This window comes from Macrosteles quadrilineatus, unplaced genomic scaffold (assembly GCF_028750875.1).
Source record: "Macrosteles quadrilineatus isolate MER2022 unplaced genomic scaffold, UCM_ALF_1.0 Scaffold_9__3_contigs__length_116548681, whole genome shotgun sequence".
In the NCBI taxonomy this organism is placed as follows: domain Eukaryota; kingdom Metazoa; phylum Arthropoda; class Insecta; order Hemiptera; family Cicadellidae; genus Macrosteles; species Macrosteles quadrilineatus.
The window spans coordinates 43,269,041-43,288,200 of record NW_026542602.1 but is presented as its reverse complement, the minus strand read 5'-3'; the positions used below and the strand labels follow the sequence as shown (position 1 = coordinate 43,288,200).

General features: G+C 39.8%; 1 protein-coding gene across 1 annotated transcript in view; it reads right to left on the bottom strand.

Annotated features, from left to right (window-relative positions):
* The window catches only part of LOC129002939 (lethal(3)malignant brain tumor-like protein 3), a 97,947-nt gene that overhangs the window by 49,110 nt on the left and 29,677 nt on the right, over window positions 1–19,160 (bottom strand). The window contains exon 3 of the mRNA XM_054431073.1: window positions 16,818–17,580. Coding sequence (XP_054287048.1) covers window positions 16,818–17,580 — 763 coding nt within the window. The remainder of the gene's footprint in view (window positions 1–16,817; window positions 17,581–19,160) is intronic.

The window sequence follows — 19,160 nt, the reverse complement described above, 5'->3', positions numbered from 1 at the left end:
ACAGTGAATTGCCAAAGTCCTGTCCCAATAGAGAACGCCGTCTTCTCCTTGTCCTCAGGAGCGAGCCCGACCTGCCAGTAGCCACTTCTCAGATCCAAAGTTGAGAATATTTGACATCCTCCCAGAGTGTCGAGTGTGTCATCAATCCTGGGGAGAGGGTAGCTGTCTTTCTTGGTGACATTGTTGAGAAGGCGGTAGTCTACGCAAAATCTTGTTGAGCCGTCTTTCTTTTTCACTAGTACCACAGGTGACACCCAAGGGCTGTTAGAAGGCTCGATGACACCATCCGCTTCCATCTCTTTTATGATTTTCTCAGCTTCGTCACGCTTTGCTAGCGGGAGTCGTCTAGGAGCCTGACGTATGGGTTTTGCATCTCCGGTGTCTATCTTGTGCTGTACAATGTTTGTTCTTCCTCTAGGTCCGCTTCCGTATTCGAAGACATCTTGCCATCTGGTAATGAAGTCCCTTATTTTCGCACTTTGTTGACGCGTCAGATCCTGACAGGTGCTCTCCACGAAATTTTCCAGCTCCTTCGGCAATCCATTTGGGGATGGTGGACATGATTTTAGTTGACGTACCACTGAGTTAACAGCCACGCACGTTCCGATCTTCACTCCTCTTTTTATCGCCACAGGGAAACCATTCAAGTTCATCAGTCGCACCGGATTTTCGTGTCCCAAGTTAAATAAGGATCTGGCGACAAAGACACCACGACCAAGCTGGGATTCACTGTCACTTGCTGGCTCCAGCAGAACACTTTGCCCACTAGTCCAATCTCCTTCTACAGTAGCTTGAACGATGACCTGGCTGCGCGCTGGTAGCGTTGTGTCTTCCAGTAGAAGTACGCGTGCAGAGATATCTTTCCCACGCCGAAGTATGACATCTTCGTCTCCGAGAGTCACTAGTCCTCTTGACATGTCCAACTTCAGTCCGTACTTCACCATTATGTCAGTTCCTAAAATCACGTCCTCGTCTATGTCGGCAACTAGTGCGCAATGTTTAAATACGCAGCCGCCGATGTGGAAGGTAGCAACCGTCTGCCCATAGACCTGAGCCAGCTGACCCGTAGCTGTACGTAGAGACCATGATGTTGGTGAAATATCTTCATTCGACACAGTGTTTGGATTCAGGATGGTCATAGTCGCCCCGGTGTCCAGGAGACAGCTTTGGAGACGCCCGTTCACCTTTCCGTCTATGTAGAAACTGCTTGACTGACTTCCAAGTGAAGCAACTTTAACACTTTTCCTCGGGACTTTCAAATCGTGGGCTGACGGTTGCCCCTTTCCATCAACCCTTCTTAGTTTTCCTGTTCCGGTTCTGATGTGGTTGAAGGACATTTACTCCTGGGATGTCCCATCTGTCCACAGCTCCAACAGCGTATCTGCCGGCGACGTGTTTTTAGCGCCTCCAGAACTCTTTTCACCAGCTCCTCGATGTCAAGTGGAGATGTAGTTTCTGCGTCTGCCACACGGACTCGGGCCTGACCTCTCACCGACTGTCGCACAGCCTCGAACTCCAGCGCCTGCGTCAGAGCGTCACTGAGTGTCTTTGGCCTGGCGAGCTTCACTGCCTGTTGAGTCTCCGGTTCCCGTAGTCCGTCTAAGAATTTATCCACCGCTAAGCTCTCGTAGACATCATCCGTGACTGAGGGATAAGCGTTTCTCACCAGGCGAGCAATGTCGGCTTCAAACTCCTGGAGTGACTCACTGGGCTTCTGGATCCGGTTCCGTAGCTGTGATCGGTAGAGCTGGTCCATGTGTCGATGTCCAAAGCGCATGTCCAATCTCCTTACTAATTCTGCGAAGTTCTTCCGCTCCGCCATTGGCATAGCATGCAGAACAGCTAGTGCATCACCCCGTAGTGCAAGGCACAGTGCTGAAGCCTTTGTCTCCTCGGTCCACCCATGAACCATAGCCGCTGTCTCGAAGAGAAGCATGTAGTCCTCCCAGGGAGTTTTGCCATCGAAGTGAGGAACGATGTTCTGAGGGGCAACGGCAGTAATGGTGGGCGCTGGTTTGGAGATAGTATCTAGGGTGTTATCCTGCTGAAGTTCGCTAGTGCTAGCCGATGACGCAGGTGTGAAGCTCCCCGATGCAGCCATCTCCTGCCTAAGCTTATCAACTAACCTATCTTCTAGATTCTTTTCGATACAGTTAACTTTCTCATCGATTTCATTTATTCTACTTTCTAAACTATCAACTTTGCTAGAATATTCACCTAATTTGTTCAGCATTTTTGATTCTACATTTGACATTTTTGTCTCGATGCTAGCTTCTAAGTTTTTGTTATTTTCTGACATTTTTGACTCTAATGCTTTGCTGTTTTCTAACATTTTTGACTCAATATTTGCTTCCAGGTTTGACATTGTTGACTCTAATGCTTTGCTATTTTCTGACATTGACTCTAATGTTTTGCTATTTTCTGACATTTTCGATTCAATATTAGATTCTAGATTTGAAATTTTTGACTCTAAGTTCTTAAGCATTTTATTCATATCAGATGTTTCAAATAAAACGTTATCTGGGTCTTCACCTGCATCAATTAAAGCTTGTTTAAGGCGTGCCTGAAGGGCTGACTTAGTTCCACTAGTATCAAGATCTCGTTCTTCTAATTCTCTCCTAAGATCAGCTACCTTTAACTCATCAAGTTTCACACTTTTGAAAGCCATTTTTGTGCTAAACAATTAAAAAAATAATTTTACAATAAATGATTTTTTTTCTTTGTAAACAAATTTACGACACAAATTACTAATATGTAGCAAAGACCCTGAATCTTACTAATATCAAATACAACTAAAATAAAACTTAATATTTTACAATTAAAATCGCCAAAATAATGCCGCTTTCTGACACCAATTGTTGCGGGCTTAACGGGTTCTTTACAATAAAAACTTGGCGATTTTATAATAACTATTTATTCACACTAATTATTATCTATTTACAAATATCACAATTACCTAACACCTAACTAACCCTATCTAAACCTAGCTAAAGCCTATTCTAATTTACAATGTTTCTACTTACAGCTAGCCTCTACAGGATTTATCACTTCTGTTACAACACTGTCACTACACTGTCACTAGAGTCACTACACTGTTACTCTCACTGTCACTACACTGTCACTGCCACTAGCACTAGCACTGGTCACTAACACCGACGGGCACTTGCTGCGACGATTCTCGGAAGGCTCAACTCAACTCAACTGCCGTGTGCCGGAAGACGGTCCCTTATATAAGTTTACCGTGGAACATTCTGGAGGCACCTAGTAGCCCAAACAAAGCTGTTTACAGATCACCGTAGAAGCTTCTGGTGGATGTCAAAGACCCTATTGACGTAGTCCGTTGACATGGGTCTATTGTCTTTCACTGGCACGTACGGAGAAACCCGTGTAAACAAACAACCCTTTTGAGACGGCGCCTGGCTATTGTTGCGCGGGGCTCCTGACTTGTAACAGTATCATAACAAGATTCTTCTCTGAAGTTTAATCATGGATTAATTTGTTTATTTTATTATTCAATTCAATTGATTTGAATTATCCCTCCCCCTCCTCACATCCTCCTCATCGTCGTTATTATTAACAATAACTTTGTGACAACAACGATCGCCTATATGTGTAAAGCTGAAGATGAATCACACGACAAGGTGAGTGTAGAACATGGTGTAGAATAGGGTGAGATTACTTGAGCTTTGATTGTTATTGCTACCGATAAGGATCAGCTGTTTATTAGTCAGTATCATTAAACGAGCCACTCAGTTACCTAAACGATATTTTCGTACTATTCTCCACTTCTTGGGGAAATGTTTATGTAAACCCTTAGACGACCCCAATTCAATGTATTTTCCCAAGGAGACCAAGTTACATCTCACACACTATATGCTATAGTCCGGCAGTGGAGGGCTGGCGACTGGCGATGTCGCAGCGCAGTTTCGAAAGGAAGATGGTCTGATCTCGAGCACTTTCCCTGCGTTCATCTATATTTATGGGGTTGCACAAGGCTATCTGATAACATTCGTCCTGTTTGACTACTGTGCGCTTCTGGTCCTGTTGTCGCCTTGTCGCCGCCTAAAGTGGAGGCTGACAGTATATCTATCTAGGATACATTTACAGAACACACCAAACTGTATACGATACGTATTTTGAAGACTACGTAATATTCGTTTTTCCTAACTACCACAGAAATGCTATTTTTAAGGAAACATTTTTAAGTAACCTGTAATAAGCCTTTTTGTAATATGATAATTTGTTAAAAAGTGTGCGGAAATTTGTTTCATCAGTATTAGACTAAATGTTTATATAGTTCAATTAAGGTAACGAATTTGATATAAACGGTTTATTTTAAGCTAAGGGAACTATAATAATATATGTGATTTTATTATATTTGTTGTAGCAAAAAGATTAGTTCTCATTGGCTAAAGAAATTTTACTTCTTTCTCCTTCTAAATTTACCCCTCAATATAAATGTGTGTTAACTATATGTCAGATTATATTGGAATTGAAATTTCATTTGCGATATGTATTATTGTATATAGCGATTTTAATTTGGACCTAAACAGTCAATAACGTTATATTTTCTATTATCAAACTACACATATCTACCCCATCATTGTAGGTAAGTTTTAAGTTTTAGAGATGTAACTCTCGAGTAAGTGAAGTTGATGTTTATGACGTCAGCAGCGCAGGAGGTGGGGGGGCGGTAAGGTCGAAAGGTCAGGTGATATCTTGGCAAAGGTCAGGTCAAAGGTCGCCCGCGCCGCTCTGAATACGTAAATGACCTGAAGTCACTGCCGGAATTGTGATGAAGTCAACGTTGCATACAACCTCACTGATAATATTAAACATGTAGTATTGTGTCTCAGCAAAATGTTTATTATTAGTTGCAAGTTTACTGAATTATACGTGTACTCATTAACATTTCGATTTAATATTTTAACGTTGTTATTTTACTGACAAATATAATAAACTATATTCTCCAGAACCCTCAAATATATCCATACTTATTATAAAAACTTATATGATAAGTAAAATTATAAATTTATGATACAATCGTGAATGATTTCGAGATACACCAGTTGTAATATCGATTGTAGTACTGGTACATATTCAATTTCACTTAACCAAGAAAACCATACGGGTATGATTCTCAAAACTTAAATAAATCAAATAAGAATATTTAATTAAGTATATGGTTTATTAAGTAGGTACTGTAAAGGTTTATTTATGTTTGGATTCAATAAGTTATTTAATTCAATAAATTTATTAGGTTCTAAACTGAAAACTGATTAATTTTAACACCACGATCTTCATCAACGAATAAACTTCAAAATCTGCCTTGCATTTGGTTATTTAATTTTTTTTTGGCAATCCGACAATTTTCGTCAATCCAAAACCATCACAGTTGGATTATTTTCTTATAGTTGTATCATTGAGAACTGACTGTATTACATATTCAACCAATGATCATAATAAACCGAATTTCAGAGTCCAATGGTGGTGGACAGAGCTATATAAGAACCATTTATTACACCACGTAGTACGGAACAGTAGTCGGACGATCACGTTTGGTAGCAATATAAGCGGCCTCCCAGGCAGCTACTTTAATTCACCCTTCGAACGAAATTAGACCAGTGTAATTGTCTTGTCTGTTGTCCTGTCTGTCTGTCTGTCCGTCTGTCTGTAGTCGATCTAACTCACAACAACCACAACGAGGAAAACAGTGCCGATACTGCCAACTACTGTAAATTTGTACTACTGCGACACTACTATAACTCATGAATACTATGACTGTTAATAAAAAATCGAATGCATATTTAAATAGTTTTTTAAATACGTTTCTGGTGATGAAATAAAAACAAGATGTTTGTCAATAACAAGCCTTTAATCAGCGCTTTGGCTTAGCGAGGATTCAGAAGTTTGTAAATTTACTCTAAAACACACTGGTTGATTTTAGGAATAAAATTCAATCAGCCTTTTTTTCATAACATTCTGTTTGGTGTAATTTCGTATAGATTATACAATCGTTAGTTTCAGTTAGCATTACAATATTTATACATGACGGATGTGTTTTGGACGTTATGAGACTATGGCTTTGGACGACATTAAGACACTATTAGATTATCTTGTAAAATATGTATTATATATATTTTTGTACGAATTGGGGAATACACTTGTTGACATTTTAAAACTGTTGTAAAATATTTGTTTTGGACTTTATGAGCCAAAGTAGGTGGTCTTGGGCATTATAAGAATCGTTATGAAACCCCCCAATTCACTTCAACTGTTTTTCAATCAAACTTCGTTGTTTAAACTTACAACCTGAATATGGAAATAAGACGTCAACTTGGCGGTTATAATTATCAAATCAAATCACAAACAACTGAACTCCCAAACACTGTCCTGCTCCATAGAACTCCCACAACGCCAGCTACCATTCCACATTCGATTACCGGATAATTCCAAGATCGTGTTGCCGATCTCCTTATCAGCTGATTGATCTTGCGTCAATCAGCTGTTGCGATCCGATGCGATATATCGATCGCACAGATCGCCGCGGTTATTTATTATCTCACCTCGTTCTTTATCAGATTCGCCTTCTCCAGTCGCAAGATTCGGGATTTATTTACGAGCGACTAACACGATCGATAACAAGCTACTGGTTGTCTGATTACCTACTGATTACCGACTGATTGACGTCGCGGCACAGGTGATACATTGACGCTGATTACTGATTACGCGATTACCTGACGTGTCAAGGTAATCGTGGTTGGAAATTGATGAAAAAGTTGAATGTTTAACAGATACGAAATTAGTGTTATGCAATCTCGGTTTAATTCACAAGTTTGTCCGAACAAGTGGACATGGTAGAATTGATACAAGGTAAATTAGAAACTCCAAAGTAACCCTGGGATGGTGGAGTGAATTGAATTGAAGCTGGAACACTGCCGTTTGTAAAATACTCTTCGTTGGTGGCAGCATTGAATGTATTTATAATCTTTATGGATAATGTTGAGTATTATTATAATCGGTACCATTTGGAATTATTTTATAGATTACCTCAAAATAACCAAATGGAAACATAAAACTACACTTTATATAATTTAATTTACACTTAATATAATTTGCAAAACTTTGATTGAAAAATGGGTTGCATCGGTTGCTATGATCGATTTTCCTAATTACGGTGATTGATCTTGGTGATATTTATGATTTATTGATTAAATCTTATTATAAAACTAAATCATAATACACGTGTGACAGGATGTGCGATTTGTTTGCTATTGAATTACAAATGGACTGATTGTATATACAATGCCAAGAACACTTCGTGTGCTCCCGCTATCTCCGCGTTCCGCCACCTCCGAACCCAAATCTGTCCCGCCATCTCCGAATTCTTGAGAGACCCTTATAATCCCGTCATCGCCTGCGTTGCGTTGGTAGCCGTGGATGGAAGATTTAATGAAAATTTAACCCGTGGGTTAGGTTAGGTTAGGTTAGGTTAAGTTAGGTTAGGTTAGGTTAGGTTAGGTTAGGATAGGACGGAAAGTCTTAACGCATGTAGTAACCGAGGATTATAGGGGTCACTCTGAAATTCGGAGGTGGCGGGACACGGAGGTGGCGGGACGCGGAGATAGCGGGAGGTAACCGAACACTTGTATTTACTATTTAAAATTTCCTATCAAACGACATAAAGTTCATTAAATAGAACGACAAATACCTGAAAATCACAATTTTAGTTGTTCAAGCCGGACAAAATAAGGCCAAGGCCATTATCTACCTACGGGACACCCTGTATAAAACTGAACCATCCTCATTTAAATGACAAGTCATAGCGCGCCCACAGTCCAACAGTAGCTCCAGATCGTGAGACCCGCTGCTTCGTCACAATACAACATGACCGTCCCGTTTCATTCACTCATCCCGCACGACCCCAGCTCATCCGGACTCCCGCTTATCCGATTCCGATGTCCCCGGATTAATTGCAAACGTTCCCACGTAATGGTGGCAGCGCCACGATCGTTTTCGGGGGTTTAGCATACCGGTCCATCGCCCATTAGTGGTCCATTCTGGTCCACCGGCGCTGATCTGGTTTGCGATTTAATGGCGCTAAATCCAGAGACTCCCAATTAGAGGGAAACCCTGACAAGGACAACTTTCTGTCTCAATCAGATATGAAAATGAGCATTTCTTAGATATTGGGTCCGATAAATTTGATTTTAACGGGTGTTTCGAATTTGGAGATTGGAAATGCATTTTTAATGATGAAAGCTGTGAACTATTCAAGAAGTTATTGCAAAAATAGTGAAATGGTAAAGCATGTTCTGCGGAAGAAGGGTTAGAGTTGTGATCTAAAAAAAAACAACAACTCTCTACCAACGAAAAATTATGTTTTCCCTTAAACATAATAGAAACATTAATTAACGTGAATTCGTCAGTTCTTTCTCATAGCTACGTTAAAGGCCAGCTTTCCAACGAAATAACTTCAAGCGATGTTGTGTGTTGCTTTAATTGTTTGCACTTAAACTTAACTAATCCAAACAGAAAGTACAACTTATTGTAAGATATTTAGGAACATGACAAAGGGGCCAAACTTGCGAAAACGATTGCAACGAAAAATCTGGAATGTCCTTATCTTTGAGTCCGTTTACACGATATATCTAGTTCATGTAGCAATACACATGCTTTAATCTTGTACCCATTGCACTATATCAATAAATATACCCATATCTGATTATTCTGCATACTACAGGTAGGTGCGTGCAGATTGAAGGCCACTTGGATTAGCCAACCTCAAAAGCCACTTGAGAATTTTACTGCACCTGTCCACCTGCTTACGGTAATGTGGGCCAACCAAAACGTAAACTTCACACCACACGCGCTGCGGTCGTCCATCTGTGGTGAAAGGTGGTCTATTTCACTCCATCTCACGATGTTATAACGCGGTTATCACAAAATCTGACCTTGAATAATATAGGATAGTTAGGACTCGTAACCTAGTGCTGTAACTGTCCGATTTATTTGTTCAACTTGATTTGCACACCGTACTGAATAAATCTTAAGTTGGTAATGGATTGGTACTATTTGACTAGGAGGAGGACGGTTGGCAATGTTCATTAGGTGATCAGATTCAAAGATTTAGTGACGGGATGATAGATCATTCAAAACTTAAACCGTGTACAGTATCCACTTATCAGTTAAGTGTACTCTGCAGTACCTGACCAAGCAGATCATGGCTGTAACATTCATAGAACTGAAGCAGAGTTTGCCTGGTCTTTGGCTAAAAAGCAAGGGGGATGACTATCGACTCTTCAACCACTAATCTTAGCCAGTAAAAGATCACATTATTCTACATCCATACTTCACTCAAATAAGGCTTTCAGTATATACCTAGATGACGTTGCTATCTCAAAAGCAAAGATGACAAAATAGAACTCCACTCTGTGCACAAGAATTTCCAAAGCCAAGACTTACACCACCTAGGATCTGATGTATCAAAACTTTCGTATTTCCCTGTTGACTATTCTTGTTTTAAAGAAACTCATGCCAAAACATTACCTCATCCATGACGATCAACAGGTACAACCAGTAAACCTGTTGTTTACCTATTGTGATGGAAAAAGTTGTCAAGAATCCTTGGAACACCATTAAACCCACCAACACCAACCCCAAACATAGGAACTAGCGTTCGCAAATCGGAAAACAGCTGTGAATATTCCCATATCGAATGAACAGCCGTATCCATTTAAACTTTTCAGCACAAATTTGGTTTGAACAAATCAGATTGTGCAAATAAATTGGAATGTAATCAGACCTTTGTAGCCATTACATGTGTGGTCGCCAATTCAATTTTCTCTCAGGCACGTTTCGCGTATCCGTTGCCGCCGTTTCGGATGAGTTATGGAAAATCTAGAAATCTTGGTCTTCGGCGGAAGCTATTTTACACGCCATTGAGCAGGATTGTACTTAGCACTTCAAACAACGCAGGAGTTACTACAAATTACAAGAGAGTTCGGACGTTTGTATGAGTTTGAAGATTTTACAGAGACTTGTTTGGACACCTACTACACGGTGTGGAAGTGTGTAAATTTAAACATTAAAACTCATAATAATAATGTTGTTTTGTAAGTGATTTTTTAAAGAAGATATTGAGTATAAATACAGATTTTTATCATGGCTATGTCGAATGAAGAATTTTATTTGAAAGTAGATTAAGTGTAGGCCTATTTGACAAATATTTTTTGTAATGAAGGCGGTACGTCACCTTAATTTAAAGATTGCAATCCAAAATAGTTGAATACATGAACAGTTATTTCAGCCCCCTAGAAGAGGAAGGATGGCAGATCATCAGAAAAGTAACCAGCTTTTCAGTTGTTCAAAACTGGGCCTAAGTTTTTGAGATCATTGGGATTGTAAACAATATTATAGTTAAAGAGCTAGCTAACTCTTGTCAATAACAGAAGTGTTATCTCTTCCATTTAACAATCATCCTTCACTTGGCTTTGCTGTAATATATATGTAGATTGGAGTTTCGGTTTTGTGGAAAAGTTGAATGCAGAGTCCGATCAATTGGCGACTTTACTTGCTTTCAGAGGTCACAATTTAATGGCCCAAACATCATAGCAAATAGCATGCATTACTTCAACGCTCTAGCAATTTACATAATTATCTTCTAATATTCTGAAACTGGCGTAAAAATAATTTACTCACTTCAGCACACAACATACGTCAAGGAGCTGGGTCACTCATGACCTGGGGCATATAATAACATCAGATGACCTATTAAAATAATACATTCCAGCGCCCAAAGCGAATCAATTATAAAAAAGAAGGATGAAATACGATCGGCTGCAGCAGAGGTATTATGGAAATAGCACCGGTCCCAACGCGCTGCCCTGGGGTACTCCACTTATACCGGGCGTTCACAGAAGTCATTGTCTTCGGCGGTCTACCTGAGCAGTTCCTGGAAGGGCGAAGGGTCGTTATCAGTAGAGGTCATCGTGATAAACACACTTGTCACTAGGGCGTTTGTCTTCAAAATGTCATGGTCGAGAAGCCAAAGGTTGGTTATGAAGACAAGATATTACTGTACTCTGAAGCGTTTGTCATTTTCAAAACAGTTAGGTCAAGTTTGGAGACAACTCTTGGCTATTTAGATACTTTTATTTTTAATCCAAATGGTTTTTTGTACTTTTGTCTAATTTATTGGGGTATGTTGCTAGCCTAATCGTTAAACTTACGAACTGGGTGCTAGAAGGACAGGTTCGATTACTGGAATATCCACAAATATTTTAGGGGCTAGGATCGCTTTCCCAATAGCAAATAATGTTTTTTCATACCACTGGATTCGAAGTTACATAAAATATTTTAGCTATCACAACGTAAGTGAAACTAAAATACTTTGATCACAAATTCGAAAATAAATAAAAATATCATTAGTCTTCTTAGGGGCAGTCAAAAAATATGTTTTTAAATTGTGCAATCCTATTGGCATACAAGTGACATTGAGTACTTTAATCTTATTCACAAAATAGCATGAACTAAATTGCTTGAGAATTCATTGCTTGCGATTTTAATGAGATTCATTGATAGGCTATGCAGAAATAGAACACACGATCTGAGGATGTTCATAGAGAGTTAACCCGTCTCGTGATTTGATAGTAACCTTTGGGCGAAGAGCTTCTGGAGCTGTTCTAGAACATGAGCTTTCATCAGTTTTTATGCCTAAAAAAATAAGGGGAATTGAATAACCACTTTGACAAGCCATTCAGGCATATAGACTTACTGAAAACAACTACGGCGTGGCGGGAGGTTAACTCAATTCATAATGCGACTGCGGTAAATGTCTGGGTAACCGAGTGGATCTTCCCTTCAAATCTGCAGGTTGCCGGTTCAATACCAAGCAGAGTCCATTCCCGACCCAGATGTAAATTGTCAATGGGCTATCAATGCAATCAAAAGGTTGACTTTAGCTTTAGATACTAACAATACCAGGTTTTGGACCTTTTCCAAACAAAAGCATTGACTGTCGAACTACCAAACAGTTGACCTCCATCCTCAGGTCAGCCGCTCCAGACTCCAGACTCCAGATTGACCGGAGGCTCCGAGAAAACATTCTCGATCAAAGATCAATCCCGAACCGCTCCTCCCCCCACAATGGGGCCTATTAACCTTTATCGGGCTTGGCTGTCAAAACAGCGTTGCGGGTCGACACTCGCACGCGCGGCCACGCACACACGCACAATCACGCCTAACGAGCGGCTGATTGCTCGGGTTCGTTTCGTCAAATTGTCGACCATTTGGACCGTAAATGGCAGCATTAGCGGCGTCCCGCGGTCATCATTACCGACAACTGGATTCAAAACACACACCGTGGTTGCACCCGTAGCCTCCGTGGATGGTATGAGGCGCCCATGGAGGGGTAAGGAGCAATGTATGGTATTTGGCACTCTGGCTGGTATAAGGATCCCGGATGGTATAAGGCGCCCTGGGTGGTATAAGGCGTCAGGGATGATATAAGGCGCCCTGGATGGTATAAGGCGCCCTGGATGATATAAGGCGCCAGGGATAGTATTTGGCACCCTGATACTGTAGATTATGGATGTAAGGGCCCTGGATGGTATAAGGCGCCCTGGATAGTATAAGGCGAACTGGATAGTATAAGGCGCCCTGGATGGTATAGGGCGCCAGGGGTGGTATTTAGCACCCTGATGGATTATGTGTGTAAGGGCCCTGGATGGTATAAGGCGCCCTGGATTATAAGGCACCCTAAATAAAATAAGGCGCCCTGGATGGTATAAGTCGCCAGGGATGGTATTTAGCACCCTGATGGATAATGTATGTGAGGGCCATGGATTGTATAAGTGCCAAAGAGCCCTAGTTGGTACAATGCTGAAAACTATGCCTTTTGGGATAGGGGCATAACAACACACAACAAATCTACAGAGTATTCTCTAGTCAAACTACCAACCCTGTGTTATGAGCAATTTCAGCTGTTCAGATATACTTTGACCTAGGAGTTAAAGGGAAACTTTGAGAGGAAAAACTGCCTCACGTCACGATGAGCGTGTTTGGGCGATCCAGAGCATAACTCTGCTTATCACAAGGTGTTCATATAAGTTAATTAGGCGACGTAAATACACGTTTATAACTGTTCGCTCTACTGGCCAGTGACGTCTCAGAACCGCCTCACTCTTCCCTACAACACATGATCGTAAACAGCTGTTTATACGAATTATAACTATCAGCTGATTCGTTATAAGAGAATTGACAGAAAACAGCTGATTAACAATACATCAATTGACAATCTATATCTTGTACACACTAATTGCAAACTATAAGCACTTTCCGATCCAGTATATGTTTGTGTACATGCAAGGGACAAATTCATAAAGGGAGACTAGGGAATTTAACGCTCTGTGTACAAACTATTTAAACTTTTACGTCAGATGATGTGAGTCCCAGAAAGCTAAAGAAGAATCCCAGAAGCACCGTGCAATGTGATAGCAATTACTGTAAAGTGTAAATGTGTTACAAGATTACAGATTAAGAGAACTTCAACTATAATCACACCAGACATCGTAATGGTACATGTGAAATTACTAAACAAGAAAACAAAACACCCATAAAAACTAATGTGCCATAGCTAACAATACAAAACCTGAATTCGAGGTTAAAAATTGACGGTTAGAACGAAGAATGCAATTAGATTCGCCTTTTAAGAACTAGAAGCGTCGGAAACGGAGACTGATTACAGAAATTACTCACTATTTAAACTGAGGTATCAGAGCTGAACATGCAGACTACAACAATACAAACACAGCTAATTAATGCTAGCAACTACTAATCAGCTGGCGTTGGAGATCGTGGGATTCGGGGAGGAGCCGAGTAGATCCGATGATACCCGAAGATTCAAATTGTTTAAAATATAACGTTCTGTAATTCCTTTTACAATTTCTCTACACGTTAAACTTTTTCAATAAAATGTGCAATTGATTTAAGAAATTACTAAAACTATTTAATTTGAACATCCAATAGTCAAGGATCACTCGTAAGTTAGGTTTTAGGTAAATTTAGGTTATGTTTAGTTGGGTTAAATTACTTTCAGTAGTCTAACGTTTTTATAGTCCAAAGTCCGATACCTTATGTCCTATGGATTATCGAGAGTCAATAGTATTCTTATACTGTAATATATTGTTTGTGTTATAAATCCGTACAAGGTTAAAATGTATAAAAGGTATTATTAGATAGTGTTATAACCTAACTAAAGAGAGTATTTAACGAGTATTAATTGTATTAAGTACCACTAAAGCATAGTACAGTTTTCTAAACATGAAGAAGAAAAAAACTACGAAACTTGATACTATGTTCTTTCGTAAAGATGGAAAAACCAATCAATTAAGAAGTTGGTAAGAATGACAAAAATTGTCTTCGACGACTGGTTATAGCCGTCGTCTTAAAATTTGAAGACCACTAGTTCGATTCCAAGCGTACTGAGTAAAGTTTATTTTCAAATCGGAATCATTCGACAATCATCGGGTCTAATCGGCTTCCCAAATCCTATGATCTACATTGTCACTTGCTGATTAGCTAGTCCAATTAACGGATGCACTTTGCATTTAACACGGAACCAGAGTAGCCAACTACCAGGCCCGCAGCACGAAATATCCCAACCCGGCATTACCTGGGACTGTTTGATTTCATCTTTTAATTTGCTGCGTCCAACTTCAACGGGCCCGGACCAAGATAACTATCTTTAGACTAATGAACAATACATATTTATAGAAGTTCTCATTTGACCTTGTTATGTTTCGTGTAATTATCTACGCAATTAAGAGCTCGGCGTTGTAGGGGTAATTTGATGTTATGCTCATGCCCCTTGACATAAGTGGATTATGATTCGTAACCCGTTTAAATTGTACAAGAGGTTTGTTTGCTGTAAATTATGATTTCCAAGCGATCACACGATCATTTTTTTGGTATAGATACATAGGGATTTGTGATAACTTACACAAAAAACGCAAAGGGATCTTTGCATATTATGCAATTTGGCGTCAATAATAGACCTATTGCAATATTTTTATTTTCATGCATTTGATTTGTATGTACTTAACGGTTTGATATGTTCATATTGGATTGTTAATAGAATGAAAAAAGAAACAAGAGTATATTTCTGACTAAGTATGATTTCCGTCATTATCAGCGAAATAGTATAGAATTATCCAAAAATTTAATATCCAAGCCAAAATTCCAACTATTGGTGCTGAGTGGTTTACTTTTTAAGTTGCAAGTCAATATTTCATTCATAGGTAGGCCTACACGTGAATTCTACTTACACTATTCAAAATGAATAATATATATGAGATGACCTCGTATCTAGAAGTCTATCCCATCACAAAGATGGACCACGCGGACATTTTGCCAAACCCAACATCAAAGTAATATAACACAAACTCAATCTGTTGTACAAAGTAAATAATATAAATCAGATATTTACAGTTACCAAAAAAATCATAACCATAGCTTAATAATGACTGCGAACAGTCTGTTAAAAGCTATCATCAAAGTTATTTAACACGATATGTTTAAAAAATCTATGATATAGAAATAGTTCAAATAAAGACTCCATCTAACCTAACCTCAAAGTTGTTTAGGACGACCTATTCAAAGATTAATGGTATACATAATTGTATATAATCAAGTAATGAAGTATTTTATTGGTCGTTGGATAATCACTGATTACAATAGACCTCGTCAGAGACACATTATATAGTTTAATGATTACTCCGTCTAACTTAACCTCAAAATTGTTCAACACGATACATTATATTCAAAAGTCAACCTTATAGATCAAGTTGATGATGATTCCATCTAACCTAACCTATAAGTTGTTTAATAGGATACATGTATATCCATAAGTCAACAGATAGCTGATGACTCCGTTAACCCAAACTCGAAGTTGTTCATGATGATGTATATTCAATTCAATGTATATTGAACATGTGAATGTATTTTCAGTGATGACTACGTACGTCAAACCTAACCTCAAAGTTGTTCAACACGATCTCCGTTGTGTTTTTGTTTCTGCCCCACAAGGCACGACTAATGAGGGTCGACCGAGCGTGCGCGTGTGTCGGTCGCGTGGTCGTATGTAAATGAGGGTCAACAAATAGAAAATAACGCGCGCAACACTCGCCGCGCATGATTTATACGCAGGCGCAGAGCAGGTGAGTGCTGCGCAGGCGTCGTAATTATAGCAGAGCTACCAACCTACCCGCTTACCTGCTTCGACAAGGCCAACCGATAGCGCGAATGATTATGTGACAGTGTCACTTTGCGCGAGCTTTGCGATCATCTAGGACTTATTTTTGCGGGGTATCTGAGTCAGTTTTATTCTGATCAAAATATGTGTGGTCCAAACTTGGCCCCAGCTGTCCTTTAGGTTACATTTGATTCATAAACAAAAATATTTCATTAAACCTATTTGTCTTTAGGTACCGTCGTACCGTACTCTACCATTAATTAGACATTCCTATGTCTTAACAAATATTTGAAAATACTGTAGTTTAACAAGTTTAATAAGTCCATTGACAGAGTGTACTGAAGTAAATCTTTGACCATCATTTTGATCATGCCAAACTGTGAGAATAACTAATTAATTGTAAACTACAATTTTATCAAGCCATAGCTAAATGATCACTAAGTGTGGTTGTTTTCTTTTAATGTGAGTCCCATCATATGGGCTTCTAGGATTTTATTTGAAACTCCACCTCGCCCGTTCTATGGTTCTATCTACACATAAGGACAAATCATCAAATGTTACTCACCGGAGCGTACTCGGCGCAGAGGTCAATGGAGGTGATGAAGGTAGCGACGTCGTCAACCGTCCAATGGGCTACTGTCTGGGAGTCAGCGGACGAGGAGCAGGGTTTGTCTCCCGTAGAACACAGGGAAAGACACGACGAAGGCCTAGACGTTGAGTCTCGGGGAGAGGTGGCCAACTTGGACTTAGGCTTGGGAGAAACACTCCCAGTTCGCTTGGCCTGGAGGCGATCCTTGGTGGTTCTTTGGAGGGCGGTGAGCATGGGGAAGCTGAGGAGGGCGTCTGGACCGTACAAGCTCTCGCTGAGCGAGGGCACGTGTTTCCTAGGTTTCTTGGGAGGAGGAGTAACAGCGTTCGAAGATAAGTCCAACGGATTATTAGGATTGTCCGGAGGCCTTTTTATCGCACCTTTCAAATATGTCTCCAACTGGTTAGCACTCTGAGCACTCGCGGTTCGCACCATGTTCAGCAGCGCCTGGGTGCTGCTCATGTCTACGACGGGTGGTAGGAACGGAACTCCGACGCCCGGGTGTGAGAAGGCGTTCAGCCACAGCGCCTGTTGCGCCTCCGCGGGTGTCGGGACGCCAGGCTTCAAGTCCGACTCGGGGGTGTCTTTGGTGTTGGATGGCGCAGCGGCCGAAGGGCCAGAGCTGGTGGAGCCCAGAGGAGCCATTAGACCCACGAAGGGTGTAGCAGCACCAGGCTTGAACGCGGAGAACCGCGGGTCCAGGCTGGGCGGGTAGCCGTTGCGGGGCGAACTGAAGTAGCTGCAACAATCGAACACAGTTTAAGAAACACCTTCATCAGAATACACTTACAATAACTGACCTAAGTTCGCTCTATTTTACTACGTAAGTTAATTTTTAGTTCTTAAATTTTAATATGACTGATTGAATATTACAATACTACTTTGATTTGAATGGCCACAATCAATTAGCTGTTCCAAACCCCTTTAAGTTCAACTTGGAGCACGATAATTTAGGTTATTTCATCTGATGGTAAATAAAATAACAATAAAAACCTAAACTCAGCTGATCAAACTTGAATTTATATGAGGTAAAGGAGTTGAGGAGGGTAGCTAATGGATTGTGTCATAGCCTCCTTTGGTCTTTAACAATTTAACCCCAGTTCAAAATAAAATAACGATTTCACGGACAAAACTTGTTAGTTACCACAAAGTATTAAAATGCAAAAATCTTAGGTATTTTTTTAAGTTTCCAATTCAGATATCAAATTAAAAATACAGATCCAGGAATACACATTCCAGAATTAAAGCACCACTCTTTATTGATATAGTAGAGCCTTTTCATAACATCTCATGATTAAGGATGGATGGTTAACAAAAACTTAAGAAAAATTCTAGAATCCTTTAAAAAGGTAATAAAATGCACTACGAGGTTATAATGGATTTTAGGGTAGTCTTGCAGCAACCTTCACACAACACCATTGTGGTGATGTGAACATTATCACCTGATAATATTTATTATTTGATTTGTTTGTAAATATTGTATTTGTTCTTAACTAAAACATGGTTGTAATTTTGAATGAATAAAAGCCATACTTTTGGTTTACTAAGTCTTTCTTACAACAATTTTATTCATTCATTGATAAACTCAGTTAGTGCTACATTACAATGGAGAAATTCCTTAGACCAGACAAATTGCAAATTGACCCGGAATATCCAACTGCCTCAGAGGAATGGACGCACTGGTTACAAACATTCGAAGACTTTCTAACCATGACAGAATTCGTTGAAGACAAGGACAAACTGAAACTACTAACTAATCGATTATCTTTTACTACTTATAGATTTATCAAGGAATCTGAAACTTACCAAGACGCTTTGAGAGTTCTTAACTCAATTTACATCAAACAAAAGAATGAAATATTCTCAAGATATTTAGTAATGACTAGAAAACAGCAACAAGGTGAGACTATTGACAAATATGTGTCGGAACTGAAACTTTTGAGCCAAGATTGCGTTTTTGAAGCTGTTAATGCGATTCAATACAGGGATCACTACATTCGTGATGCTTTTATCAATGGCTTAGCCTCGTCATACATACGGCAGAAACTATTTGAAAATAAAACTTTAGACCTAGCCGAAGCAGTGGAACAGTCTAGAGCTCTTGAAATGGCTCAAGCTCAAGTCGAGAGCTATCCAAAATCTATGAACGGAATGCAAACTTGTGCAACAAATGAATTGGCAAAGCAAGCTTGTCAGTACGAATTCCCACTACAACAAAAGGAAGAAGCGACTGTTTCCGCTATTAAAAATGTTGATGGCAAGTGTTATTTTTGTGGGCATGACAGACACTCTAGAGATCGCTGTCCAGCCAGAGAAGCA